Genomic DNA, 27,999 nt, shown 5'->3' on the forward strand with positions numbered 1-27,999 from the left:
TGCATGATTTTTCACAGCTGTCAGTACCAGTAGTAGTAATATGTTGTCTTCTTTTGTTGCTTTGCTTATCTATTATTCTTTGGAGTCGTAAATGCTTGTCATTGGCTGTGCTTTTCTCTGTGAAAATACATGTATGTGTTTAAATACCCCACTAGCAAGGATACACTGACAGAAACACACCCATAAAAATGTATATACTATAGCCACAGTCTCTCAATCAACTCTCTTTGTTACACACAAGATTTCCTGCAAAAGAGTGTCCCACTCTCCCAGGCCCACTTCTGTGTTTGTGTGCTTACATATGGCTGTCCAATTACAATGCCACAACTTCTTATTTCCGCGGTAATGTATTTCCACAGCAACGCATTACAGTGTAATTAAACTGGACTGAATCTCTCCATGAGAAACACTGCACCTCTGGGTGTGGAGGAACAATGGGGAACTGTTTGTCTGTGTGTGGGTGTGTGTGTGTGTCGGATGAGGGCAAAACATGATCTTTTATCGTTCCCTATAATTACCTTTCCCCTTTTTGACAGCTGCATTCCCTGCAAGCAATTGGCTTTGCACACATACACACACAAATACTCACGTACACAGACACGTACACACACACGTACACACGTACACACACACGTACACACGTACACACGTACACACGTACACACGTACACACACACACACACACACACACACACACACACACACACACACACACACACACACACACACACACACACACACTGTGGGTTTTATGAAAGCCTGTCTGACATGGTGCTCAAGGAAACCCCTAATCAGGGGAGGCTTTCAAATGTCATTCAGCATTACAGTCAGTAACACTGCTCTCTCATCATTTTCTCCTGCTTCTATCCCCTCTCTCTGTCTCTGTCACTCCTCCTCCATCTCTTCATTTATTGTTTCCTCCTCTCTTCCTCTCATTTCCTCCTTCTCTTTCTCTGTCACTCTGTCCCTCCTTCTTCAATTCTTCTTCCTTCTCTCTCTCTCCATCCTGTCCTGTCATCAGCTTCTCCCCTGACGAACTGCTACAGCAGACCTCCATTCCTGTAACTACTGTGTTTTTCATCCCAGAGCAAATACACGCAGCCACAACATACTTCTAAGCAGTACAAATACTTTAAAGTACTCCTTAAGTCGTTTTTTGGGGGTATCTGTACTTTACTTCACTATTTATATTTTTGACTACTTTTACTTTTACTTCTCTACATTCCTAAAGGAAATAATTTACTTTTTACTCAATACATTTTCCCTGTCACCCAAAAGTACTCTTTACATTTCAAATGCTTAGCAGGACTGGAAAATGGTCCAATTCCCACACTTATCAAAAGAACATCCCTGGTCATTCCTACTGCCTCTGATCTGGTCGGACTCACTAAACACACATGTTTAGTTTGTAAATGATGCTGTGTTGGAGCATGCCCCTGGCTATCCGTAAATTAAATAAAACACAAGACAATGGTGCCGTCTAGTTTGCTTACAGTTTTTTCCAACTGCTTACACACGTTTTCAAAACTGTCTCCTTTTTTTCAAAACTCTACACACAATTCCCAAAACTGCACACACAAAATGCATAAATGCCTCACATCTCCTTCAAAATGTAACACTGCATTCAAAATGCCATAAACACATGTCAGAATGAAGCATTTGCATCAAATGGCAAACACTGCTTTCATAATAGTACATTTTTGGATATACCATGTAAACACTGTTGTTCTAAATCTAAAGCTCTTTGGTCTTTCATAGGCTTATATCTACATTTCAATACAATGTTCTACAGTGAAAGTAATCTGCTGAGAGGGGTAACAAGTACACTGTAAACACCAATGTAATGTAGAAACAGAAAATATTTATTAGGCCAAACATTACTGTTGTATACAGTAGCATACAACAAAACCATAAGTATATTCTTCAGAATACAGTAAAGAACACAATTGTGTGTGTGTGGGGGGGGGGGGGGCAGTCACCAGTGCTAAGCTACGCTTCATCTCTTCTCCGGCCTGCCAAACATCGAGGGAAGTATCTCCTAGCATGGCGTATCCAACCTTGGACAGAGGCAACCTCTATGTCCCCACATGCGTCCTCCATTGCCTGGAGAAACGCCATGCGGGCATAGGGTTGGCGATCATACACTTTACACATGTTTTACAGTGGCAGGGACTGAGAGACGAGTCAGGATAAAGGGAAAGATGAACGAAGTACAGAGAGATCCTTGATGATCCTTGATGAAAACCTACTCTAGAGCGCTCAGGACCTCAGACTGGGGCTAAGGTTCACCTTCCAACATGACAACGACCCTAAGCACACAGCCAAGACAACGCTGGAATTGCTTCGGGACAAGTCTCTGAATGTCCTTGAGTGGCCCAGCCAAAGCCCGGACTTGAACCCGATCGAACATCTCTGGAGAGACCTGAATATAGCTGTGCAGCAACGCTCCCCATCCAACCTGACAGAGCTTGAGAGGATCTGCATAGAAGAATGGGGGAAACTCCCCAAATACAGGTGTGCCAAGCTTGTAGTGTCATACCCAAGAATACTTGAGGCTGTAATTGCTGCCAAAGGTGCTTCAACAAGGTTCTGATTAAAGGGTCTGAATAGTTATGTAAATGTGACAAAATTGTACATTTCAACGTGACAAAATATGGAAAAAGTAACGTGACAAAATGTGGAAAAAGTCAAGAGGTCTGAATACTTTCCAAAGGCACTGTATCGCTCATTGGTCTATTCCTCTGTGCTGTCACAGATCTACAATTCACAGGAATCCTCTCAGAATCCCTCAGTCTTGACCCATCGTCCTCTACTTTCTTCACTGCCTCAGCATAAGACACCTTCTGCACTACTCTGACTCAAGCCACCTCAACCTGCCACTCTCGAACCGGACACTTCTGATCCCCAGCAACATGTACACCCCTACAGTTGACATACACAGTTGACCTCAATTGCTCCACCTCCACACTTAACGCCACCCCAGAAATCACTCCTTTCAATTATGCCCTGTTCCTAAGAGCAAAGCAAAAAACATATATTTACCCAAGTTGCCTCGCACGGAGCGCTTGTTCCCTCTGATGAAACATAAACAAACATTAAAAGTCAACTTTGGGTTACCTTCACCAGCTCAACAGCACCCACCAACTTTTCTACCCAACCTGCAACCACCCATAGATCAGCCAAAAGGCCTGGTTCCACCCTCTTCAAAAATATCACTCCCACTGGACAAAACGTATCTTTATCATAACCATGTCCATTAATGTAGGCTCCGAGCCTCTCAGAAGACCTTCTACTCCTACCATTTCACCTCCAGAGCTCAAAGTGGCGTCCGGCTCACTCTGTTTGAACTTGACACCAATCTTCATCGACATACCCTCTCCCTTGTTATTGCTAGCTTCAACAGATTCAAGCCCATCCTCTGCGCCACCCTCAGTCTTTTCAACCTCCTCTCTCTTTACCTCCAATCCTCCTCCCTTGACCAATTACCTGACTCCTTCTGAAAAGATACAACTTTTTCAAGCCAGAATCTCTTTTTAGCCTCCTCGAGAGACATGCTAAGCCATGTACTCCCTGCACTTCAAACACACTACTCTTCTACAGTGGCGATTGAATTTATTCACCCCCGTCCATTTGGTGGCGGCATACAACTCTAACATTTGTTGGCGGACCGCTAAAATACCATAGAAGAAGAAGACCTGAGCACTTTCCCCCCTGGCTTTACAAGTGGGATGCACTGTTGAGCGCTACATCCTGAGGAGTTCATGCTGATTGTATGAAGATTGTGACAGCCGGTTAAATGGCGTGACTTGACAAGGCAATAACAAGATGTATGTCAGGAGAAGTGCAGTATTATCATAAGGAGAGTTATACCTGGAATACGGAGGAGGAATGGAGGGGGAAAAAGAGCCAGAGGAGGTCTAAGAGAGAGAGGGAGGAAGAGGGTGAGCTTGAGTCGGTTAAAAATTGAGGAAAAAAGGGAGATTGTTAAAGAAGAATGGTAGAAAGTGTAAGCAGAGTGAGTTGAAGACAGGAGGAGAAATGGAAGTGAATGAGGGTGAAGTATTGGAGGTGGTAGGTGTGGGGAAGTTCTCGGAGCCCGAGGCTTGCACCGATGGTCAGGATAAAGATGAGTCTGTGACAGTAGGAGTGAAGTTTTTGGAAAAAGTGGACCCTTGCTTTTTGGCTGATCCATTTGATGTTTCAGGGTAGGTGAAAACAGAGTTGGGTGCTGTGGAATTGGTGAGGGTAACCAGATGTGGTCTTCTGCTGGCCAGAGGGAGCAGGCGTTCCGTGTTAAACGAATGGGGGCGAGAGATGTGAATTGTGAAAAGGGTGCCATTGAAAGTAGTGATTTCTGGGGTAGCAGTAAATGTGAAAGCTGACCAACTGAAGGGGAAGATTCCCGGTGTATGTGATGCTCATTGTTTGGTGTGTCGCAGACAGCGTGGCGTGAGTGAGTCATTGTCTGTACTTTTGAGTTTTGATGTTGATTCTTTGCCCGACAAGTGATGTTAGGATATATGAGTTATCCTGTACTAGCTTTTGTGCCGACTACATTACGTTGTTACAGGTGTCAAGCTCATGGGCATGTGGAAGCAGTGTGTAGGAGGGAGGTTCCTAGGTGTGAGAATTGTGCAGAAGGGCATGAGACAAAGGAATGCGTAGCAATTGGGAAAGTAGTGGTATGTGTTAATTGCAGGGGTGCCCATGGGGCTGGGGATAAGAATTGTCCAATGGGAGAGAGGCAGGTTGAGGTTTCCAGGGTTAGAGTAGTGCAGAAGTTGTCATATGCTGAGGCAGTGAAGAAAGTAGAGGAAGTAGAGCGGTCAAGGGGGAGGGATCCTGAGAGGAGTGGTGTGAGTAGTAGATGTGTACCAGTACAGAGGGATAAAACAACAAGTGATATATGTTTCAGTAAGATTGGATTTTTGCCCTTTATAGTAATGGTTATCCACTGTACTGCAGGAATAGAATGTAATTTGCACAAAATAGAGATTGTGGTAGCAGCTGTAGAGAGGGTGTGCGTATTTGGGTGTGCGAGTTATGACATCGGAAGAATTACATGGTGTGTTAAGTGGCGGTGTCCCATCCTTTCAGGCTGTTGGCCTGAAGTCGCACTAAATATATTTAAATAGTGGACTATGGTATTTATTAATACTTTTTGTGAGTGTAGTGTTAGATGGTAAGGTATTTGTTGAATACTTTTGAATATACACTGCTCAAAAAAATAAAGGGAACACTTAAACAACACAATGTAACTCCAAGTCAATCACACTTCTGTGAAATCAAACTGTCCATTTAGGAAGCAACACTGATTGACAATAGATTTCACATGCTGTTGTGCAAATGAAATAGACAACAGGTGTAAATTATAGGCAATTAGCAAGACACCCCCAATAAAGGAGTGGTTCTGCAGGTGGTGACCACAGACCACTTCTCAGTTCCTATGCTTCCTGGCTGATGTTTTTGTCACTTTTGAATGCTGGCGGTGCTTTCACTCTAGTGGTAGCATGAGACGGAGTCTACAACCCACACAAGTGGCTCAGGTAGTGCAGCTCACCCAGGATGGCACATCAATGCGAGCTGTGGCAAGAAGGTTTGCTGTGTCTGTCAGCGTAGTGTCCAGAGCATGGAGGCGCTACCAGGAGACAGGCCAGTACATCAGGAGACATGGAGGAGGCCGGAGGAGGGCAACAACCCAGCAGCAGGACCGCTACCTCCGCCTTTGTGCAAGGAGGAGCAGGAGGAGCACTGCCAGAGCCCTGCAAAATGACCTCCAGCAGGCCACAAATGTGCATGTGTCTGCTCAAAAGGTCAGAAACAGACTCCATGAGGGTGGTATGAGGGCCCAACGTCCACAAGTGGGGGTTGTGCTTACAGCCCAACACCGTGCAGGACGTTTGGCATTTGCCAGAGAACACCAAGATTGGCAAATTTGCCACTGGTGCCCTGTGCTCTTCACAGATGAAAGCAGGTTCACACTGAGCACATGTGGCAGGCATGACAGAGTCTGGAGATGCCGTGGAGAACGTTCTGCTGCCTGCAACATCCTCCAGCATGACCGGTTTGGCGGTGGGTCAGTCATGGTGTGGGGTGGCATTTCTTTGGGGGGGCCGCACAGCCCTCCATGTGCTCGCCAGAGGTAGCCTGACTGCCATTAGGTACAGAGATGAGATCCTCAGACCCCTTGTGAGACCATATGCTGGTGCAGTTGGCCCTGGGTTCCTCCTAATGCAAGACAATGCTAGACCTCATGTGGCTGGAGTGTGTCAGCAGTTCCTGCAAGAGGAATTCATTGATGCTATGGACTGGCCCGCCCGTTCGCCAGACCTGAATCCAATTGAGCACATCTGGGACATCAAGTCTCGCTCCCATCCACCAATGCCACGTTGCACCACTGACTGTCCAGGAGTTGGCGGATGCTTTAGTCCAGGTCTGGGAGGAGATCCCTCAGGAGACCATCCGCCACCTCATCAGGAGCATGCCCAGGCGTTGTAGGGAGGTCATACAGGCACGTGGAGGCCACACACACTACTGAGCCTCATTTTGACTTGTTTTAAGGACATTACATCAAAGTTGGATCAGCCTGTAGTGTGGTTTTCCACTTTAATTTTGAGTGTGACTCCAAATCCAGACCTCCATGGGTTGATAAATTTGATTTCCATTGATAATTTTTGTGTGATTTTGTTGTCAGCACATTCAACTATGTAAAGAAAAAAGTATTTAATAAGAATATTTCATTCATTCAGATCTAGGATGTGTTATTTTAGTGTTCCCTTTATTTGTTTGAGCAGTGTATATATATATTTTTTAAGGATAAAGGAGTTATACTCCAGTCTAGTAGGTGGCGGTAATACAACATTTATCCGACGCCAACCGCAGTTAAACCTCATCGAAGAAGAAAGAAGCTTGTGTGCCTGTTATCCCTCGGATTCATATGCTCACTCTTTGCTTTTTCTGCCATTCTGCGCCTCGACTCAACCATGTCTCTGTTGAAGTCCGGCAAGGTGATCTCCAGTATTGGGACTTTCTCCCCGTCCCTGGGAGTTTTGTCTACACGTAACAGGTAATACCAGACATGCAATATCTGCACTGTCATGTCTGACACGTAGCTACTTTGGTAGTTTTCCATTGAATTAATAGCTAGCAGCACTTCGTTAGCTAGCTAGCCATGCCGCAATGACTCAAGTGGCCTAACTTCAAGTTTACTGAATGGGGTCCGAAGCGGTCATGCACTTACGTCTTTCACCGTAGTTGAGCTATCTACCTAATATTTAAATTACATTTGCTAACTGACTGAAACTCGCATTCATCCATCCGCCGCCTGTCGTGACTGAAATTTCCCGTTCATATCTTTGGGTTTAGTCAAGTCATACTTTGTAGACTTCAAGGCTCAACCAGTTCACTGACAGTCGAACTTCGCAAGGTTACTTTCCAACTATGGATACTGATACTGTTATTTGGTGGCTCTGTAAAAATATTATTCAGATTTCAGTGGCAGACAATCTGTATGTTGTCAACATATCATAGTGATCATTCCCGTGAAAGGAAAATGTATTAAATTATTTTTTATATTTTAGGGTCGCAGTGGCTTTTAGCCTTTTGAGATTCGACATATTTTCTCGGTTTGATCTCCCTCGCATACCGTAACTCCCTAATTCTAGCGTGATCATTGGCTATCGTGTGCAGGCCCCTGGTCGTTGATTGGCCACGGGATGTCCCGGTTTCTACTGAGATGTGACGACAGTAACCGGTGTCCTTTCTATCTCCTTTTGGAGGGCAAACTCTGTTAATCACTTATAAGATACCGCTTCACATATCTGGAAAAAAGGCTGTGTTCGAAAAGCATTACCAAATACACTCTGCATCACTGTCGAGTTTTGTTAGAAGACTGTGCGCCGAGTTACATTATTCTCATTCAAAAATTATATTGTTCTGTATTCAAGTGCATTTTAGTCCATTAGCAGGCTAAATTCAAGTCTGTGACTCAACATTGGATGGCCCCTCATTGGTGCTGTCATAGTGGCATAAATAGGACTCAGTCACTGTACTCCATGGCCTATGAAGTGTTTACCAAGCATATTTATGTTTGCGCGACATCTCACAAGTTCAAATGTACTGGTTCTGTGTGTATGTAGTTCGCACATACTGCTGATAATAGTATCACTATGCACCAGTGGGTAGGCTGATAATATACCCAGGTTTTTCTCACTCTGATAACAGATTTGTCAGAATCCGATAACAAGTATTCATATTTGTTATCAGTTTTACTGATTGAGGATCTGATTTTAATGTGCAGTCCCAATGTTTCTGACCAGCTGAGTTTTCAATTTTAGTCACCTGGAATCTTTTTGATTTTGGACAATGGGTGTTCTATAAGGATGTTCTATAATGCTATGTAAACAGGCTCTATGACAGGTGACTGTTCAGTGTGTTCCCTAAAACTCGATGTGGGTGTCATGTCATCATTCTTGTCTATATTCTCATGTTGCGGTCTTGGCGTTGCTGCCCTTTGCGAAGCATTCGGCTCTAGGTATTGCTGTGATTTCCAGGGTGTTTGAACACAACCGTTGAACCTAAATTTCAGTGAGCTGCAGAGTGTCACTGCTCACGTCATAGTGGCTCACCACTACATTGACATATCAAAACATACTACTGTACCAGTGCGCACTGGTGAGTAGCATCAGACACAACACGGTTTTAGTGAGTTCATTATTACAGAAGGCTCCAATAGAAATGTAGGCTGTCTAAAACACATGTGATTCTCTGTTGGGAGTCTTGCTGTGAACTTACATTTTTTCCATGCAATGTTTTAAATGGATCTCTAGTTCAGCCCCAGCAGGCCTATAGCCTCCAGTACAGCAGTGAGAGGAATGTGTAAGATTAGAGGCCCTGCTTGCCCCTCTTTCAGAGGTCATGTGGATGGGGTCAGGGGCAAGGTCGTGTGTGTGTGGGTAATTCTATTAGTTCCTGAACTGGGCCCTTGCTAATTTTCTGTTCTTTCCTCCTCATAAGACACATTCCATACAAGGGGAGAGAATCATTTTGTGTGTGAGAGCATATGTTTGCAGTGCCTGACCTTTGTGTGTGTGGCTGTGGAAAGGGAAGTGTGAAGTATTGTATGGATAATCAGCTTGGTGGGGTCAGTGTGAAAGGAAGACCAGGCTGTAATGACCGGATCCAAAGATATGATGAATGAATGTGTTCTGAATTTCAAAGAACCAATCGTTGCCTTTGTTTCAACCACCCTCCCCCTGCCCTTTAGAGCTGTCATTCTGGTAGTGTAGTGGCGATGGAGAGAGATGTTCATGTATTTAGTGCAGTCCATCTCCTCCCTTTTATTGACTCCCCCCTAATGCCATCCAACCCGGGCCCTTCACCTCGACAGACTTCAGCTGTGTGTAGTGGTGATTTTGTAGTGTGTGTGTGTGGCTTTTCGCTGTGCAGGGACTGGGGGATGACCAGGCATTCACCAGGTCATAGTCCAGAGTGTTGGTCTACTGTGGGTGGTTGTTGCTACTCTCCTCTGGTTGGATGAGAGCAACTGTTTCTTGAGCAGAGTATAGAACTGTTTACCGTTGTGTTTTAGTCTTTTATTTTAAGTGCAGTTTCTTGGAGAAATATAAGCCTACACTGAGTGATTAGAAAAATAAACTTGTCCACTATGAAACAAATAAGAACACAAGTCTGCAAAATTATAAATTAAGCTGCTTCTGTTTGTTTCTCCCCCTCCCATCTGTTGCAGTTCATGGTGGGGTGGAGTGCAGATGGGCCCCCCTGACCCCATCCTGGGGGTGTCAGAGGCCTTCAAGAGGGACACCAGTCCGAAGAAGATGAACCTGGGGGTGGGGGCCTACAGGGACGACCACGGCAAACCCTTTGTGCTCGATTGTGTCCGCAAGGTAGGAATACCATGACAACCAGTGTAACTACCCAGGCTTTCACACACACAGGGACAAGATAACTATCCCCAGTATCACCCAGCCATTCATATTGAGGCTCACTCCTCAGAGGAAAGGTGAGTAGCTATGCCGGCTCTTATTGTTTTGTAATCCCGGGCTCAGCATTGGGGAAAGGCTAATCCAGTCACACGGCTACTAGCCCTTTTATGTAAGAACCGGATCAGTTAACAAACACGTAGAAGCATGAAGAAGGTGGTTTCATGTTTTGAGCTGATTCTCACTATACAAGCTTTTGTGGAGTTGCAGGCCTGTGTTTCTGTGTTTCTGATGCTTGAAGCATTGCGAAGAGCTGCTGGCAGAACGCACTAAAGTGCTGTTTGAATGAATGCTTATGAGTCTGCTGCTGCCTACCACCGCTCAGTCAGACTGCTCTATCAAATATCAAATCATAGACTTAATTATAACATAATAACACACAGAAATACAAGCCTTTGGTCCTAATATGGTCGAACGAGCCATGTGGCCCAAACTGCTGGATATACCCTGACTCTGTGTGCAATGAAAGCAAGAGAAGTGACACAATTTCACCTGGTTAATATTGCCTGCTAACCTGGATTTTTTTTTTTTATAGCTAAATATGCAGGTTTAAAAATATATTCTTCTGTGTATTGATTTTAAGGAAGGCATTGATGTTTATGGTTAGGTAGAGTCGTGCAACGAGTGCTTTTTTTCGCAAATGTGCTTTTGTTAAATCATCCCCCATTTGGCAAAGTTGGCTGTCTTTGTTAGGAAGTAATAGTCTTCACACAGTTCGCGACGAGCCAGGCGGCCCAAACTGCTGCATATACCCTGACTCTGTTGCAAGAGAAGTGACACAATTTCCCTAGTTAAAAGAAATTCATGTTAGCTGGCAATATTAACTAAATATGCAGGTTTAAAAATATATACTTGTGTATTGATTTTAAGAAAGGCATTGATGTTTATGGTTAGGTACACGGAGCAATGACTGTCCTTTTTTGCGAATGCGCACTGCATCGATTATATGCAACGCAGGACACGCTAGATAACTACACATGGTTGATGCTATTACTAGTTTAACTGGTGATTTATGATTGATTGATTGTTTTTTATAAGATAAGTTTAATGCTAGCTAGTAACTTACCTTGGCTTCTTACTGCATTCGCATAACAGGCAGGCTCCTCGTGGAGTGCAATGTAAAGGCAGGTAGTTAGAGCATTGGACTAGTTAACTGTAAGGTTGCAAGATTGAATCCCCGAGCTGACAAGGTAAAAATCTGTCATTCTGCCCCTAGGCCATCATTGAAAATAAGAATGTGTTCTTAACCGACTTGCCTAGTTAAATAAAGGTGTAAAAAAAACAGATTTCCGATTGTTATGAAAACTTGAAATCGGCCCTAATTAATCGGCCATTCCGATTAATTGGTCGACCTCTAATTTCTGCACGATCATCCTGAGCTTAACTCATATAATGTATACCTATATTGAATCTCTATTACTGTGTGGATGTGTTTGCGCATACTTTTTGTATGTAAGTTTGAGGTGCAGGCTCCAGCAGACCCATGTGTTAGACATCAACATTATTTCTGCATAGTCGTTCTGAGCTCCGCTCATACAGCCCTGCTAAACCCCAGCTGTGTGTGTTACGCTATTAGCTCTGATTTGGCAGGGCTTTGGATCAGTCATGAAGTGGATGCTGAGAAATTGTCATCATTAAAAACCTTTCTACTTCCCCTCCCACTCACTATTTCTCTACCATCATCCCCGACCCTCTCCAGGCAGAGGCTCTGATTTCTTCCAAGCAGTTGGATAAGGAGTATCTGGCCATCGGTGGTCTGGGGGACTTTACCAAGTCCTGCGCTCTGCTAGCCCTGGGGGCTGACAGCGAGGTCCTCAAGAGTGGCAGGGTGAGTGGATGTGTGGGTGGTAGCTTGGAAGCACATTTGCTCTCGGTGTGTTCAGTGAACGATAGAAATGCAATTAACATCTCTCTCCTCTCTTCAGAACATCACTGTCCAGACCATCTCAGGAACCGGCTCACTGTGCATCGGAGCCAACTTCCTGGTATAGACCCACCTCTTTTAGCAGCTAAACAGGAAGAGAATGAATGCACCTACACTGCCACGGTTGCATTTGGGCCCTTAGCCCCCTAGAACAGTGCACCAGCCTATACATGCCTGAAACGAGTGCCTTCTCTATAATATATATGCATTACAAATGATTGTGTTCTATGAAACAATAATTTCTTCATACCGGTAGTACTGCGGAGTGTGTATGGTGTCAGTCAGTTAATTCCTTATATTTTTCTCTAGTCTCGTTTCCACAGTGCGTCCCGTGACGTGTACCTGCCCAAGCCCTCCTGGGGGAACCACACACCCATCTTCAGAGATGCTGGCATGCAGCTGAAAGCCTACCGCTACTACGACCCCTCCACCTGCGGCTTCGACTTCAACGGGGCGCTCGATGACATCTCTGTGAGAGAGGGATGGGAAAGGGGGGGTTGTATGATTCCACACTGACATGGAGGACCATTACCACGTCTTGTGATCTGTTTTTATATTGTTATGTTGACTTTATAAGGTTAAGGTGTGGGGGTCTATTTCCGTCATGACTCTGATTTGAATGTTAGTGTAACACTATTTTCCCTCTGATACAGAAAATGCCAGAGAAGAGTGTGATCATGCTGCATGCCTGTGCCCATAACCCCACCGGTGTGGACCCCAAGCCTGAGCAGTGGAAGGAGATCGCTGACCTGGTGAAGGTGAGTGTGCTCACCATAGATATGAAATACCTCAATGGTGATTTCTCTGTAAAGGCCCTAACTGGCTAAAGTCTCTGTCACTATTGGGACTCTACTGCTGAAGAGCTTAACTTCCCAGTGCCTACAGGTGTTTTGTGTGAAGACTGACATCTTTACTGTGCCAGACAACTATTTACACACACGGTCCTAATAATAACTCCTCCCCTGTTCTGCTGTTCCTTTAGAAAAGGGACCTGTTGGTGTTCTTTGACATGGCCTACCAGGGCTTTGCCAGTGGAGATATTGATCGTGATGCCTGGGCTGTTCGTCACTTCATCGAGCAGGGCCACAACATTGTCCTGTCGCAGTCGTTTGCTAAGAACATGGGCCTCTACGGTCGGTCTCATTATATATATATATATATATTTTTTTTACCCTTCTACTATGTCAATACCATAGTCCATAGTGTGTGTGTGTGTGTGTGTGTGTATAGATATATATATCTATACACACACACACACACACACACACACACACACTATGGACTATGGTATTGACATAGTAGAAGGGTAAAAGTTTTTAAAAAACTCCCACCAGTATGGTAACTTACCCATGTGTTTTGACAGGTGAGCGAGTGGGAGGGTTCACTGTGGTGTGTAACGATGCCGAGGAAGTTAAGAGGGTGGAGTCTCAGCTGAAGATTCTGATCCGGCCAATCTACTCCAACCCTCCAATGAATGGAGCCAGAATCGCTGCCACTATTCTCAACACACCAGACCTTTATAAAATATGGTAAGTGTATATATATATATATACACACACACACACACACGTTTGCCCATTTCACTGATGCTGTGATTTTAAAATATAGCTGACTGCCTAGGAAGGTATCGGAGTTCTCTTTGGAGTGGTCTCCTGTCTACACACAACTTCCATTCTGTTTCCTCATCAACCCCCCCCCCCCCCCCCCCCCGATTAACCTCTCTCTACACAGGTTGGGGGAGGTCCACGGCATGGCCAACCGCATCATCAAGATGAGGGAGCAGCTGGCGGCCAACCTGAAGAGTGAGGGCTCCACTCACAACTGGCAGCATGTCATCGACCAAATAGGCATGTTCTGCTTCACAGGCCTCAAGCCTGAACAGGTACACAAACGACCACACCCACTCTTTATATCCACACCTGTACCTTATGACATTTATTATATTCATGTTGGTCATATTCATCAGTTGGAATTAAGTTCTAGTATAATGATAAATTGCGTTGACTCCAGGTGTTTGTGTGTGTCTACCCCAGGTTGAGCGTCTGACTAAGGAGTTTTCAGTATACATGACCAAAGATGGTAGAATCTCCATGGCAGGTGTCACCTCCGGTAACGTGGGATACCTAGCACATGGAATCCACGCTGTCACAAAGTAAAAAGGAGAATGCTGGGAGAAACAGTGGGGTACGGTGGCACTGGATACAATCCTTAACAAAATAATAATGCCCACTCCACCCACCCCTTACAGAGGAGCTGGACATTCTTTAAGACTGTAAATTGTTCAACTTTGACCTCAACATCGAGGCCACCATGTCAAAGGTTGTTTAGTGAGGGTCCAATGATCTGCCCTACATTTGACAAAAGGTCTGATGTCTGTCTTCTACGCTTATTTATTGTATGTCAAAGTTTAATATTAACTAACTTAATAAATGGCTTAATAATGACAGGTTAATATTCTCTTTTAAACCTGCTCTGGCTGCTGTGGTCCAAATTGCTGTCAGGCTACAGATGAGTTTACCAACACTTAGGTTCTGTTGTGTGTATGAACTGTGAACTCTTGTGTCATTGCATATTTTATGTAGGATGTGAAAGTTCAACTTTTCCTCAACACCAGTATTGTAGCAGAAAACTCAGCCATTTCCAGATAACAATTAGTTATAAGATTGTCTGCCACTACTTTTAGATGAGATACGGTAATTGATGTTTTAATATGCTTTAGAAATGGACAATGTATGATCATTCTGTCCTTTCACTCAGCCTCTCTCTTGCATTATCTTGTCTTCCCATATTCAATATAAATAATTATATTGCTGTACAAGTTTTGTGCTTTATGCACGAAGAGCAGGGTCTATTGCGTTTTTGCTAAGTGTTGATGTGTGAGCAGTCAGCCAGCCAGTCTTAAATGCCTACTGAATGTCCCTCTAACCCCCCCCCCCCAAGCACTTGGTTTATGAGGTTTTAAAGGTGCATTATACAGAAATCGCTCTGCCATTTCCTGGTTGCTAAAATTCTAATAGTTAACCTAATTTAAGTTTGACAAAACAAGTCATGTGTAGAGGATCATTGTACCATCTAAACCGCTGTGAAATGTATCTTAAATAACCAAAAGTGTTGTATTTTCAGCTGGTGTACCAAACAAAGTAAGTTGCAAAAATGAAACTTTGGTAAGCAGAACACAGAACCGATCTACTGTTTCTTAGACTTGTTTTCAATGACTGCTCTATAACTAAACATTTCTATGTGAATTTGGTCCAAAAAGTTACAAATTGCAGCTTTGAAAGGATAGACTGTCCTATGATGGTGCTCTTGTATTTCCACAAGAAAAGGCATTTCACAAGTGTTATTTGGGTCACTGGGCAACTCCTATCCCCTCCTTTTCAGAACCAAGAGGTTATAGAACTTATATTGCTATATATATATATATATATATAAGTTGTATAGACCAGTGTTTTGCTCTAATGATCAGCCTTCAAACATTTTATCTGTGTGTGTCTTTCTGATTGTAACAAGACAGATTGTGCAGGTAAAATCACCTTTCTGCGGTCTACTCATGAAGATTAATCTGCTCTGACACCATTTTTGGGTTAGAGCAAAATAATATGGAGCATAGGTTTTCTCTGAACAATTAATAAATATCTATAATTGAAATAACTGGGCTTATTTTGTAGTTCTTTCTAAAAAATAATATTGTCAAACTAAATGTAAGAAACTGAACTGATACCGTTGGACTAAGGCAGTGATTCCCAACCTTTTTAAGTTACTGTACCACCAACTGAATTTTGCTCTGGCCGGAGTACCCCTGGTTGGGAACCACTGGACTAGTGTAGGACATGATTTTACTATGTAAATCATTGGTTTTATTAGACACAATAAATCAAATCAAATGATATTTGTCACATACACATGGTTAGCAGATGTTAATGCGAGTGTAGCGAAATGCTTGTGCTTCTAGTTCCGACAATGCAGTAATAACCAACGAGTAATCTAACAATTCCACAACTACGACCTTATACACACAAGTGTAAAGGGATAAAGAATATGTACATGAAGATATATGAATGAGTGACGGTACAGAACGGCATAGGCAAGATGCAGTAGATGGTATCGAGTACAGTATATACATATGAGATGAGTAATGTAGGGTATGTAAACATTTTAAGTGGCATTGTTTAAAGTGGCTAGTGATACATTTTTTCCATCAATTTCCATTATTTAAGTGGCTGGAGTTGAGTCAGTGTGTTGGCAGCAGTCACTCAATGTTAGTGGTGGCTGTTTAACAGTCTGATGGCCTTGAGATAGAAGCTGTTTTTCAGTCTCTCGGTCCCTGCTTTGATGCACCTGTACTGACCTCGCCTTCTGGATGATAGCGGGGTGAACAGGCAGTGGCTCGGGTGGTTGTTGTCCTTGATGATCTTCATGGCCTTCCTGTGACATCGGGTGGTGTAGGTGTCCTGGAGGGCAGGTAGTTTGCCCCCAGTGATGCGTTGTGCAGACCTCACTTCCCTCTGGAGAGCCTTTTTTTATTTTTTTTATTTTTATTTCACCTTTATTTAACCAGGTAGGCTAGTTGAGAACAAGTTCTCATTTGCAACTGCGACCTGGCCAAGATAAAGCATAGCAGTGTGAGCATACAACAAAGAGTTACACATGGAGTAAACAATTAACAAGTCAATAACACAGGTTGTGGGCGGAGCAGTTGCCGTACCAGGCGGTGATACAGCCCGATGCTCTCGATTGTGCATCTGTAGAAGTTTGAGTGCTTTTGGTGACATGCCGAATTTCTTCAGCCTCTTCAGCCTCCTGAGGTTGAAGAGGCGCTACTGCGCCTTCTTCACAACGCTGTCTGTGTGGGTGGACCAATTCAGTCTGTCTGTGATGTGTACGCCGAGGAACTTAAAACTTACTACCCTCTCCACTACTGTCCCGTCGATGTGGATAGGGGGGTGCTCCCTCTGCTGTTTCCTGAAGTCCACAATCATCTCCTTTGTTTTGTTTACGTTGATTGTGAGGTTATTTTCCTGACACCACATTCCGAGGGCCCTCACCTCCTCCCTGTAGGACGTCTCGTCATTGTTGGTAATCAAGCCTACCACTGTAGTGTCGTCCGCAAACTTGATGATTGAGTTGGAGGCTTGCATGGCCACGCAGTCGTGGGTGAACGGAGTACAGGAGAGGGCTCAGAACGCACCCTTGTGGGGCCCCAGTGTTGAGGATCAGCCAGGTGGAGATGTTGTTACCTACCCTCACCACCTGGGGGGCAGCCCGTCAGGAAGTCCAGTACCCAGTTGCACAGCGCGGGGTCGAGACCCAGGGTCTCGAGTTTGGAGGGTACTATGGTGTTAAATGCCGAGCTGTAGTCGACGAACAGCATTCTCACATAGGTATTCCTCTTGTCCAGATGGGTTAGGGCAGTGTGCAGTGTGGTTGCGATTGCGTCGTCTGTGGACCTATTGGGGCGGTAAGCAAATTGGAGTGGGTCTAGGGTGTCAGGTAGGGTGGAGGTGATATGGTCCTTGACTAGTCTCTCAAAGCACTTCATGATGACGGAAGTGAGTGCTACGGGGCGGTAGTCGTTTAGCTCAGTTACCTTAGCTTTCCTGGGAACAGGAACAAGGGTGGCCCTCTTGAAGCATGTGGGAAAAGCAGACTGGGATAAGGATTGATTGAATATGTCCGTAAGCACACCAGCCAGCTGGTCTGCGCATGCTCTGAGGACGCGGCTGGGTATGCCGTCTGGGCCTGCAGTCTTGCGAGGGTTAACGCGTTTAAATGTTTTACTCACGTCGGCTCCGATATACTCTCGTTTTATAAAGATGTATCTGCAGTACACAGGAGGTTGGTGGCAAATTAATTGGAGGATGGGCTCGTGATAATGGCCTGGAAAGGAATAGGTGGAATGGTATCAAATACATCAAAAAACATGGTTTCCATATGTTTGTTGCCATTCTATTCGCTCTGTTCCGGACATTATTATGAGCCGTTCTCCCCTTAGCAGCCTCCTCTGCTGCAGTATCTACCCTGCTAAAACCCTCCCTGGAATGATTTGTGTTGTTCTCGTGGCAGTAAACTACAATTCCCACCACGCACTTCGTTTTAAAGACGTAATTTTAAATCGTCACATGATCACATCCCAAACAAGTCACATGCCATCGTTGCTTGATCAGCAGGAATTTCACAGCGCTTGCGGTTGTTGGAGAAAAACAAGCATCGGCGATGCAATAGAGAGGTATTTATCGAATATTTGAGTATATTATATGCATTTTCATATTTTCAACTGAATAGGTTAAAGAATATGTAGATGGGGAGGTCGGTAGCAGCTTTCGGAAACTATCAGCCAGCTAGCAACAACTGACGATGATGCGGTGTCCAGTTTGCTATAATAACATCACTAATCAGGTTCATTGTTGTGATTTGGGATTTTCTAGGCCTGTTGCTAGATCTGAATCTAAGTTTCAGCTGCTTTATATGCAAAGTTGACTATTAGTAAAGCTACCAAATTTCTGTATTTTAATGTTTCTAGTCATTGTTATTGTTTAGGTAGCTCCAGTGGCGTTTCTATGATTTGATTACATTGGGGGCTTAGCCCAAATCCAGAAGGGGAACACTAGTAGGGGGGTCCGTGGGCATCCTCTCTGGAAGAAAACATTTTCGTTTCAATAGCTAAATGCATCAATCTGGTTAATTTTGAGATTAACATTGAGAGATTATAATTATTAAAGCTGCAACATGTAACTTTTTGGGTGGCTGACCAAATTAACATAGAAATGTCAATCATAGATCGGTCATTCTCATTGAAAGGAAGTCTAAGAAGCGGGATATGTTCTATGTGCGCTATTTCTATGCCTAAGTATCGTTTTTTTCTTTAGCTTTCAGTTTTGTACAGAAGCTTCCAAGAACTTAAATATATACCCTACCGGTCAGAAGTTTTTACATTATTATTATTTTTAAAAAACTATTTTCTACATTGTAGAGTAATACTGAAGACATCAACACTATGAAATAATACATAGAATCATTTAGTAACAAAAAAGTGTTAAACAAATCAAAATATATTTTCGATGAGAGTTTTTTTCAAATAGCCACCCTTTGCCTTGATGACAGCTTTGCACGCTCTTGGCATTCTCTCAACCGCTTCATGGGGTAGTCACTTGGAATGTATTTCAATTAACAGGTGTGCCTGTGGTGCCTTATGGGGCGGCAGGGTAGCCTAGTGGTTAGAGCGTTGGACTAGTAAACGAAAGGTTGCAAGTTCAAATCCCCGAGCTGACAAGGTAAAAATCTGTCGTTCTGCCCCTGAACAGGCAGTTAACCCACTGTTCCTAGGCCGTCATTGAAAATAAGAATTTGTTCTTAACTGACTTGCCTAGTAAAATAAAGGTAAAAAAAAAAAAAGTTAATTTGTGGAATTTCTTTCCTTAATGCGTTTGAGCCAATCAGTTGTGTTGTGACAAGGTAGGAAAATAGGGCTACCAAATAGGGCTATTTTCCGTATACTAACAGCACAAATAAGCAAAGAGAAACGACAGTACATCATTACTTTAAGACATGAAGGTCAGTCATTACGGAAAATTTAAAGAACGTTGAACTTTTCTTCAAGTGCAGTCGCAAAAACCATCAAGCTCTATGATGAAACTGGCTCTCATGAGGACCACCACAGGAATGGAAGACTTAGAGTTACCTCGCTGCAGAGGATAAGTTCATTACAGTTACCAGCCTTAGAAATTGCAGCCCAAATAAATGCTTCACAGAGTTCAAGTAACAGACACATCTCAACATCAACTGTTCAGAGAAGACTGTGTCAATCAGGCCTTCATGATCGAATTGCTGCAAAGAAACCACTACTAAAGGACACCAATACAAAGAAGAGACTTGTTTGGGCCAAGAAACACGAGCAATGGACATTAGATCGGTGGAAATTTGTCCTTTGGTCTGATGAGACCAAATTGGAGACGTTTGGTTCCAACCGCCGTTTCTTTATGAGACGCAGTGTGGGTGGACGGATGATCTCCGCATGTGTATTTCAACAGGACAAAGACCCCAACACACCTCCAGGCTGTGTAAGGGCTATTTTACCAAGAAGGAGAGTGATGGAGTGCTGCATCAGATGACCTGGCCTCCACAATCCCCCGGCCTCAACCCAATTGAGATGGTTTTGGATGAGTTGGACCGCAGAGTGAAGGAAGAGCAGCCAGCAAGTGCTCAGCATATGAGGGAACTCCTTCAAGACTGTTAGAAAGGCATTCTAGGTGAAGCTGCTTGTAAGAATGCCAAGAGTGTGCAAAGCTGTCAAGGCAAAGGTTGGCTATTTGAAGAATCTCAAATATAAAATAGATTTAGATTTTTTGTTGTTGTTACTACATGAATCCATGTGTGTTATTTCATAGTTTTTACATCTTCACTATTATTCTACAATGTAGAAAATAGTCAAATAAAGAAAACCCTTGAATGAGTAGGTGTTCTAAAACTTTTGACCAGTAGTATGTTTAGATGGTAGTGATTATCTACACTGAGGGCTTGTTTTGTCACATAAACTGAAGTTAGGCAAACTATTTTGAATTTTTGCAACCAGGAAATGGTGGAGCGATTTCTGCATATTGCACCTTTTTAAGAATTTGGTAAAAAATTATAATAAATGTAGGTAAACTATCCCTTTTTAAAATAGGTCTTGAAGAAAGTCCTGCAGGGGATATATTTCCCCTTCAGAGGGTTTGAAAATGTTCATTATAATTAATTACTCCAAGTCACCTCAACTTCAAGAAAAATCTAAAGGTGGTTGAGGATGACTAGTTGCAGACACTTGTCATCTTTTAGTATGTAGACAAGATATTTTGTGAACACAAACAAAATTACAAAATAATTGAGGTAAGATATGTAGTCTATTTCCCTTTGACTAAATGAAGTGAGATTAAGTTGTTATCCACCTTGTATTTCAATATAACCTATTCTTATTTATGACTTACAGTCAACATGTCCATGACATAGCTTACCTACATGAATGCCTACAAAATGCATAGCCTCTGACAAGCACTAATAATTAGCCTTTTTAGTGTGCAGGTCACACGCCTGACAGAGTGAGGTTTACAACAGTTATCTACTGTGACACACTGTGTCATCATGAGAACAGTGACCCTGATCACTGAAGTCTACTTTACTCTGATCCTTCTCAGGGATATGAAGTGAAAATCTATTGGGATCAGACCTATCTAAAACTAATGATTACATGTCTCTTTAGAATGTGTTTCCGAGGGATGCTGTAAAGCAGGCATAGGCAACTAGATTCAGCCTAGGCTTTTTTTTTTTTTTGCCCGAGCGACTGGTCGGAAGGCCGGAACATAATTATAATAATTTTGAACACTGCAAGTTGACCACAACTAGGCCCAAAAAGAGACTGTATTTGAAAATAACAATTTCATACCTTGATTGAGACACAATCATGTCTCTTTTTAAATTTTTATTCGTGGGAATACTTGGGAACAGATTTATTAAATTAAACTCATTTTTAGACAAATTCCTGGTGATTAGTCATTTTTTGACCAGTCTTTTTATTTGTTATTTTTGGTCACATTCTGGTGTTGGTGCGTAAAGCAAGGTCAGCCGACAGCACAAGGCAGGGGACCGGGGGGAGAACGCACTGACAAGAACGTGTAGGCTACTGGGAAAGCAGGTTGTAGTAAGCACTTAGAGAGAGCTGAGAAGGTGTCGAAGGCCAAAGCTGTAATGTGTGTTTGTCTTGTTGCAGATTGAACTAAGTGTTCACTGCTGGGTGACAATACATCCACTTTGAGGATAAACTGACAAGCAGTCATCTGTGTCCTGAATGTCACAAGAGCCACCACAAACTTTCAGACAGACCCCTCAACCCAAATTCTGAATACCCTCAACTCAGCTCTTTAGTGTTGAAGTCTGTGTTGAACAGAGTAGAGTGAATTTGGGGGTGTTTTAGGTAGTGTTTTTGGGGCTGTGCCAGCCGGGTGGTGTCCCATGGCGATTAACAGTGAGGCGGGGGACTGGGCCGAGGCTGGGAGTGAAGATGCTGGTGAGAGGGCGTGGCTACTGCAGAGCCCCAGTGTGGAGTCCGTTCGCCCCCCTTTGTCAGACAGGGAGAGGAATGGAGGGGTGTCTGCCACAGCCGCTGTCTTCATTGTGGTGAACGCTGCGCTGGGTGCAGGACTACTCAACTTCCCTGCCGCCTTCAACATGGCCGGAGGCGTGATTGCAGGGGTGGTGCTACAGATGGTGAGCGCTACATACACACTTTTGAGACCGAAACCTGCACACTCTCTCACTCCAGGAGTAGAAGTGAGAAATACTGCATATGTATACAGGGATGTATTCGGTAACACTTCCTTTTTTTGCATGTTGTAGTCCATGCTGATTTTCATCATCAGCGGTCTGGTGATCCTGGCATACTGCTCCCAGGTTAGTAAGTTAATACCCCCCTTATGAACACACAATCTACAATTTAAGACAGTCTTTTCCAGCAGTACTCATCCTAGTGACCCTGTGCTGTTTGTCTAGGTCAGTAATGAGAGCACGTACCAGGAGGTGGTGCGGGCCTCGTGTGGGAAGGTCACTGGGGTAATCTGTGAGGTGGCCATCGCCGTCTACACCTTTGGCACCTGCATCGCCTTCTTTATCGTCATTGGAGACCAGCTGGACCGCTGTGAGTGTTTCTCACACATAGATAATGAACATGTGTACACACACATTTTCAAGTACTTTATTTGAATTCACAAATCACATTACAGTCGAAGACTTCAAAAGGACACGGATATCTGGACGCTTATGGATGCATTTACTTGAAAAGCAGTGCAGATGCAAAGTTTGGTAACAGAATGACGGCACGCGGTTACTAAACTTTGCATCTGCACAGTTCTTCAGATAAATGTGTTTTTGGAAATTGTTAAAAGTAGGCCTTGTGCATAGAGTTTTCTGGGTTGTTTAACTTTGCAATCATTGTTTTTTGTTTGACATTTTAAAGCGAAGACTTCGATTTTTCACATCACTCTGTTACCGTAGAATTGCCCACCAACTTCTCCAAACCGCTAAGCTGCCTATGACAGCTGACACACAAGGGGCTGGTATTTCAGCAACTTGTCATCAAAAGTCTGCTCTATGTAGGAGTCAAAAGAGTAACTCACTTCCAGAATGAGCTCCTTCCCCACAACAACAATATCTGGCATATTCCGTATACAAGAAAACACATCAACATCAAACCAGCCTCCTCTGATGGGAATATTTGTGAATAAGCACTGATGGTGGTACTGTCTGTCTCACCTCACTAGCTATCAGGTTAATGAGGCGGTCATGTATAAGTCCTTGAATGAACGGCAACCATTAACAACATGCCATAGACTCCATTACGTTTGACTTGTGTAAAATACAATACAGATCATGGTTTGCAGGGTACCGGAGTTTCACTCAAAGTTGCAGATTGTAGCATTGGCTAGCCTTTTTCACCAGGTTTCCGTTTCCTTTAGATCTTCAAAAAAGGTTGGAAAGCCACCTTAGGTTAGTCTCAGATGGACGATGACCCTGCTATCAGATAGCCAGCACTAAAACAATTCCACTGTAAATAAGACGGTAGTCAATGGAATGTTTTGTTTGCTCTGCTGCCTTTCATCTATTTCTCTCACTTCCTCTACTCACTATCTTTGTCTTTCTGTAGTGATAGCTGCAATAGCTCATTTGCCAGACGGTGTGGTCGGTGGTCACTGGTACATTGACCGTAAGTTCACCATTTGTGCGACTGCTGTCCTGGTCATTCTGCCTCTTTCCATCCCCAAAGAGATTGGCTTCCAGAAATACGCCAGGTATACCTTCCCACACCACCATTTAGTCTACAACTGATGATTGAATTAGAATTTGAAGCCTGCTTTGTATCAGTAGTCTACATGAACACAGGTCAGTCTGATAGTGCTGTTCTCCTGTTTGTAGTGCGCTGAGTGTTGTTGGCACCTGGTATGTCACCATTGTGGTTATACTGAAATACATCTGGCCTGATAAAGAGATGACCCCCGGCTACATTGCAACCAGGTACGCTAACTGAACTACAGTACCAGTCAAAAGTTTGGACACCTACTCATTCCAGGGTTTTTCTTTATTTGAACTATTTTCTACATTGTAGAATAATAGTGAAGACATCAAAACTATGAAATAACACATATGGAATCATGTAGTAACAAAAAAGTGTTACTAATCAAAATATGTTTCTTCTTCAAAGTAGCCCTTGGCCTTGATGAATGACAGCTTTGTACACTCTTGGCATTCTCTCAACCAGCTTAATGAGGTAATCACCTGGAATGCATTTCAATTAACAGGTGTGCCTTAAAAGTTCATTTGTGGAATGTATTTCCTTCTTAATGCGTTTGAGCCAATCAGTTGTGATGTGACAAGGTAGGGTTGGTATGCAGAAGATATCCCTATTTGGTAAAAGACCAAGTCCATATTATGGCAAGAACAGATCAAATAAGCAAAGAGAAACGACAGTCCATCATTACTTTAAGGCATGTCAGTCAAACTGGAAGATTTCAATAACTTTTTTCAAGAAGTGCAGTCGCAAAAACCATCAAGCGCTATGATGAAACTGAGTCTTATGAGGACCGCCACAGGAAAGGAAGACCCAACGTTAACTCTGCTGCAGAGGATAAGTTCATTAGAGTTAACTGCACCTCATATTGCAGCCCAAATAAATGCTTCACAGAATTCAAGTAACCGACACATCTCAACATCAACTGTTTAGAGGAGACTGCGTGAATCGGGCCTTCATGATCAAATTGCTGCAAAGAAACCACTACTAAAGGACATCAATAAGAAGAAGAGCCTTGCTTGGGCCAAGAAACATGAACAATGGACATTAGACATCTGAAAATCTGTCCTTTGGTCTGATGAGCCCAAATTTGAGATTTTTGGTTCCAACCGCCGTGTCTTTGTGAGACGCAGAGTAGGTGAACAGATGATATCCACATGTGTGGAGGAGGTGTGATGGTGTGGGGGTGCCTTTCTGCTGACACTGTCTGTGATTTATTTACAATTCAAGGCACACTTAACCAGCATGGCTACCACAGTATTCTGCAGCGATACACCATCCCATCTGCTTTGCGCTTAGTGGGACTATCATTTGTATTTCAACAGGACAGTGATCCAAAATATACCTCCAGGCTGTGTAATTGTTATTTGACCAATTAGTAATTGAGTGCTGCATCAGATGCCCTGGCCTCCACAATCACCCGACCTCAACCCAATTGAGATGGTTTTGGATGAGTTGAACCGCAGAGTGAAGGAAAAGCAGCCAACAAGTGCTCAGCATATGTGGGAACTCCTTCAAGACTGTTGGAAAACAATCCCTCATTAAGCTGTTTGAGAGAATACCAAGAGTGTGCAAAGCTGTCATCAAGGCAAAGGGTCGCTACATTGAAGAATCTCAACTATAAAATATATTTAGATTTGTTTAACAATTTTTTGGGTTACTACATGATTCCATGTGTGTTATTTCATGGTGTTGATGTCTTCACTATTATTCTACAATGTAGAAAATTGTAAAAATTTTAGAATAACCCTTTAATGAGTAGGTGTGTCCAAACTTTTGACTGGTACTGTACATATACAATTCCCACTCATTCAGACCTGTTTCCTACATCCATGGTGCCAGACAGGACATAGAGTCCAGAAATGGCATTTCAGCCCACCGACTTTCATTAAAGCTCAGTCTACATCAAACTACTGTTCCCATCATGCTTTGTTTGTGTTAATCAGCAAGTGTCTGTTACAGCCCGTCCTCCTGGAGTGCAGTATTGAACGCCATGCCCACCATATGCTTTGGCTTCCAGGTATCTGTCTGTGTGTGTGTATGAATGTGTAGGGGTGTGCATATGGCTATTTCTATTACTTGATTGAAAATGCTTGAAGTTACTTACATCCTCTCACAATCTCTCTCTCTCTCTCTCTCTCTCACTTTCTTAAAAGTGTCATGTGAGCAGTGTGCCAGTGTTTAACAGCATGAGAAGGAGTGAACTCAAGCCCTGGGGAGGTGTGGTCACCGTCGGCATGATCATCTGCCTCTTTGTCTACACTGGCACAGGTGTGTGTTTGTTTGTACAGTGTGTGGCTCTATAGTCAGTTTTGAAGCATCAGGGTTTTTTTTAATGACATTGCCCATTTCTTGTATGATTCGTTGATGTGTTAATAGTGCATACTCCCTGTGTCAGGTGTCTGTGGCTTTCTGTCGTTTGGGTCTAATGTCAGTCAGGATGTGCTGATGTCATATCCTCCTAATGACATCGCCGTGGCAATCGCAAGGGCCTTCATCGTCATCTGTGTTATCACCTCCTATCCCATTTTACACTTCTGTGGCCGGTGAGACACTAACCTTACACTACAAAGCACTGTGTGCCACTCATGCCATTTCAGTACTACATTGTTGTGTAACTTGTTTCTTCAGGGCGGTGCTGGAGGGGCTATGGCTCCGTTTCCGTGGCGAGCAGGTGGAATTGTGTGTGAGGCGTGAGCGGAGACGCAGGGTGTTGCAGACGCTTGTGTGGTTCACAATCACACTCGTCCTCGCACTCTTCATCCCCGACATTGGCCGAGTCATCTCCCTCATCGGAGGCCTGGCAGCCTGCTTCATCTTTGTCTTCCCAGGTATGACCAGTTTGTCCTGATTCTGTGTGTGTTTTATAACAGCAATAAGCATAATGCCTGTATATAATGTCTGCTCTTCCCTGCAGGTCTGTGTCTGATTCAGGCAAAGCTCTCAGAAACAGAGGTCCGATCTGCTAGGTAAGACTAGACTCACTACCTGTACATAATCTCCTCTTGCGACTGTTACTAAACACTGATCTTCTCTCTCCCCATAGCTGGCATGGGATGGTGGTCTATGGTGTCATCATGGTAACCATCGGCACTTTCGTCTTTGGCCAGACCACCGTCAATGCAATCTATCAAGACTTCATCCACTATCCGGACAGCCAATAGAATTCTGACCAGGAAGACTCTTTGTTGGAGGAGGAGGATGCAGGTCTATGCTGCTATTCTGAACTTTATTGACTTATATCAGGATGTGGAGGATCCAAAACACACATGCAAACACACTCCCTCCTGTGACATCTCCTGCATGCCGCATGTCTCGTTGTCTCCCTGACGATGAAACCGCTCCATAGCAAGCACTCGTGTCACCCAGGGAGCGATGCTCTAGGATTGGACGAGAGTCCCGAGCGCAACCACTGACAATGACCTAACTTTTTTTTTTTAAGATTATGCAAATGTTATGTTGTTTTTATTAGATTTTATTGTGGGAACAGTCCTCGGTGTTTTCACCCCGTTGTGGGCTGCAGTACTAAATCCAGCATACACCAACCACTGCACTACAGGTGGCATCCCATCCCTCAAGAAACTGGGCAGTGAGAGAGGGTACCTCACTCTGATGGGTGTTGTTACTGATGAGTAATGAACATACTGTTTTAAGAATGTGGCCAAACATTTCCATCCATTTTTATAGTAATTTTACAATTCAAATGTTTAAGTGGTTTAAAGACGTATCCTTCAACTGTAGTTCTGAAACCTGTGTAATGTGGCAAGTGTATTATAATTTTAATTGATTTTGAATGCCTTTGAGATTTCAGAAGTCTGGGGTCTCAGGCTGATTCCTGTGGTTAAAAGATTGTATTGGGCCTAGCTTTAAACAGACAGATATTTTAAATGTGCTTTACCGACAGAGAGAGATTAGCTCTAGGCTACAGAAAGAGGTAAGGAACAAAAATCTATCATGTTCAAAGGGATTGTTCCTCAGGGCAGCAATTACTGTTTTACAATGACTTGAATGAGATTGGAAATGCTTGAAATTCAATTACTTTTTGTTTTTATTTGTATTCCATAATTGGAGCCAAGGGAAATAGTTTTTTCTGAACTGAACCAATTTAGTAATCTGGTTGAACAATAAGCAGTCTTAGTATCATGAATTCTCCTGTTATCAATCTACATTTTAATAAACATGATGGTTTTGTCATTGAATTCAGATTGTCATAGTTTTGTCCTAAACCCTCATGTTAGTAAAAACATCTTGTCTTATCAGGTGAATAG

General features: G+C 43.4%; 2 protein-coding genes across 4 annotated transcripts; both read left to right on the forward strand.

Annotated features, from left to right (window-relative positions):
- Positions 1-6,843: 6,843 nt before the first annotated feature.
- Positions 6,844-15,573, forward strand: LOC109882441 (aspartate aminotransferase, mitochondrial-like). The gene is made up of 10 exons (XM_031831013.1): positions 6,844-7,066; positions 9,746-9,902; positions 11,698-11,826; positions 11,924-11,983; positions 12,232-12,393; positions 12,576-12,680; positions 12,905-13,055; positions 13,286-13,451; positions 13,654-13,804; positions 13,956-15,573. Exons 1-10 carry the CDS (start codon positions 6,984-6,986, stop codon positions 14,076-14,078), a joined length of 1,287 nt encoding a protein of 428 aa, XP_031686873.1. The 5' UTR covers positions 6,844-6,983; the 3' UTR covers positions 14,079-15,573.
- A 2,467-nt stretch (positions 15,574-18,040) lies between these two features.
- On the forward strand, positions 18,041-27,930 carry LOC109882448 (putative sodium-coupled neutral amino acid transporter 7). Of its 3 annotated transcripts, none has more exons than XM_020474546.2 (12): positions 18,041-18,148; positions 21,662-22,158; positions 22,288-22,341; positions 22,441-22,585; positions 23,591-23,735; positions 23,860-23,958; positions 25,694-25,751; positions 25,888-26,002; positions 26,130-26,277; positions 26,363-26,562; positions 26,649-26,700; positions 26,778-27,930. In XM_020474546.2, exons 2-12 carry the CDS (start codon positions 21,904-21,906, stop codon positions 26,893-26,895), a joined length of 1,389 nt encoding a protein of 462 aa, XP_020330135.1. In that variant the 5' UTR covers positions 18,041-18,148; positions 21,662-21,903; the 3' UTR covers positions 26,896-27,930. The 3 variants fall into 3 exon arrangements, with proteins under 3 accessions (XP_020330135.1, XP_020330136.1, XP_031686872.1); XM_020474547.2 differs by having other exon boundaries at positions 18,054-18,148; positions 21,866-22,158; XM_031831012.1 differs by lacking the exon at positions 18,041-18,148 and having other exon boundaries at positions 20,325-22,158.
- Positions 27,931-27,999: the final 69 nt, after the last annotated feature.

Source organism: Oncorhynchus kisutch, linkage group LG8, assembly GCF_002021735.2.
Source record: "Oncorhynchus kisutch isolate 150728-3 linkage group LG8, Okis_V2, whole genome shotgun sequence".
Classification (NCBI taxonomy): domain Eukaryota; kingdom Metazoa; phylum Chordata; class Actinopteri; order Salmoniformes; family Salmonidae; genus Oncorhynchus; species Oncorhynchus kisutch.

Excerpts from the sequence above, each read along its gene's own strand:
- LOC109882448 (XM_020474546.2), top strand. The coding sequence starts at position 21,904 with ATGGCGATTAACAGTGAGGCGGGGGACTGGGCCGAGGCTGGGAGTGAA. Across the intron at positions 23,736-23,859 it reads GGCTTCCAGAAATACGCCAG|TGCGCTGAGTGTTGTTGGCA; the intron begins GTATACCTTCCC and ends TCCTGTTTGTAG. Across the intron at positions 26,701-26,777 it reads ACAGAGGTCCGATCTGCTAG|CTGGCATGGGATGGTGGTCT; the intron begins GTAAGACTAGAC and ends CTCTCCCCATAG.
- LOC109882441 (XM_031831013.1), top strand. The coding sequence starts at position 6,984 with ATGTCTCTGTTGAAGTCCGGCAAGGTGATCTCCAGTATTGGGACTTTC. Across the intron at positions 7,067-9,745 it reads GTTTTGTCTACACGTAACAG|TTCATGGTGGGGTGGAGTGC; the intron begins GTAATACCAGAC and ends CATCTGTTGCAG. Across the intron at positions 12,394-12,575 it reads GGGCGCTCGATGACATCTCT|AAAATGCCAGAGAAGAGTGT; the intron begins GTGAGAGAGGGA and ends CCTCTGATACAG.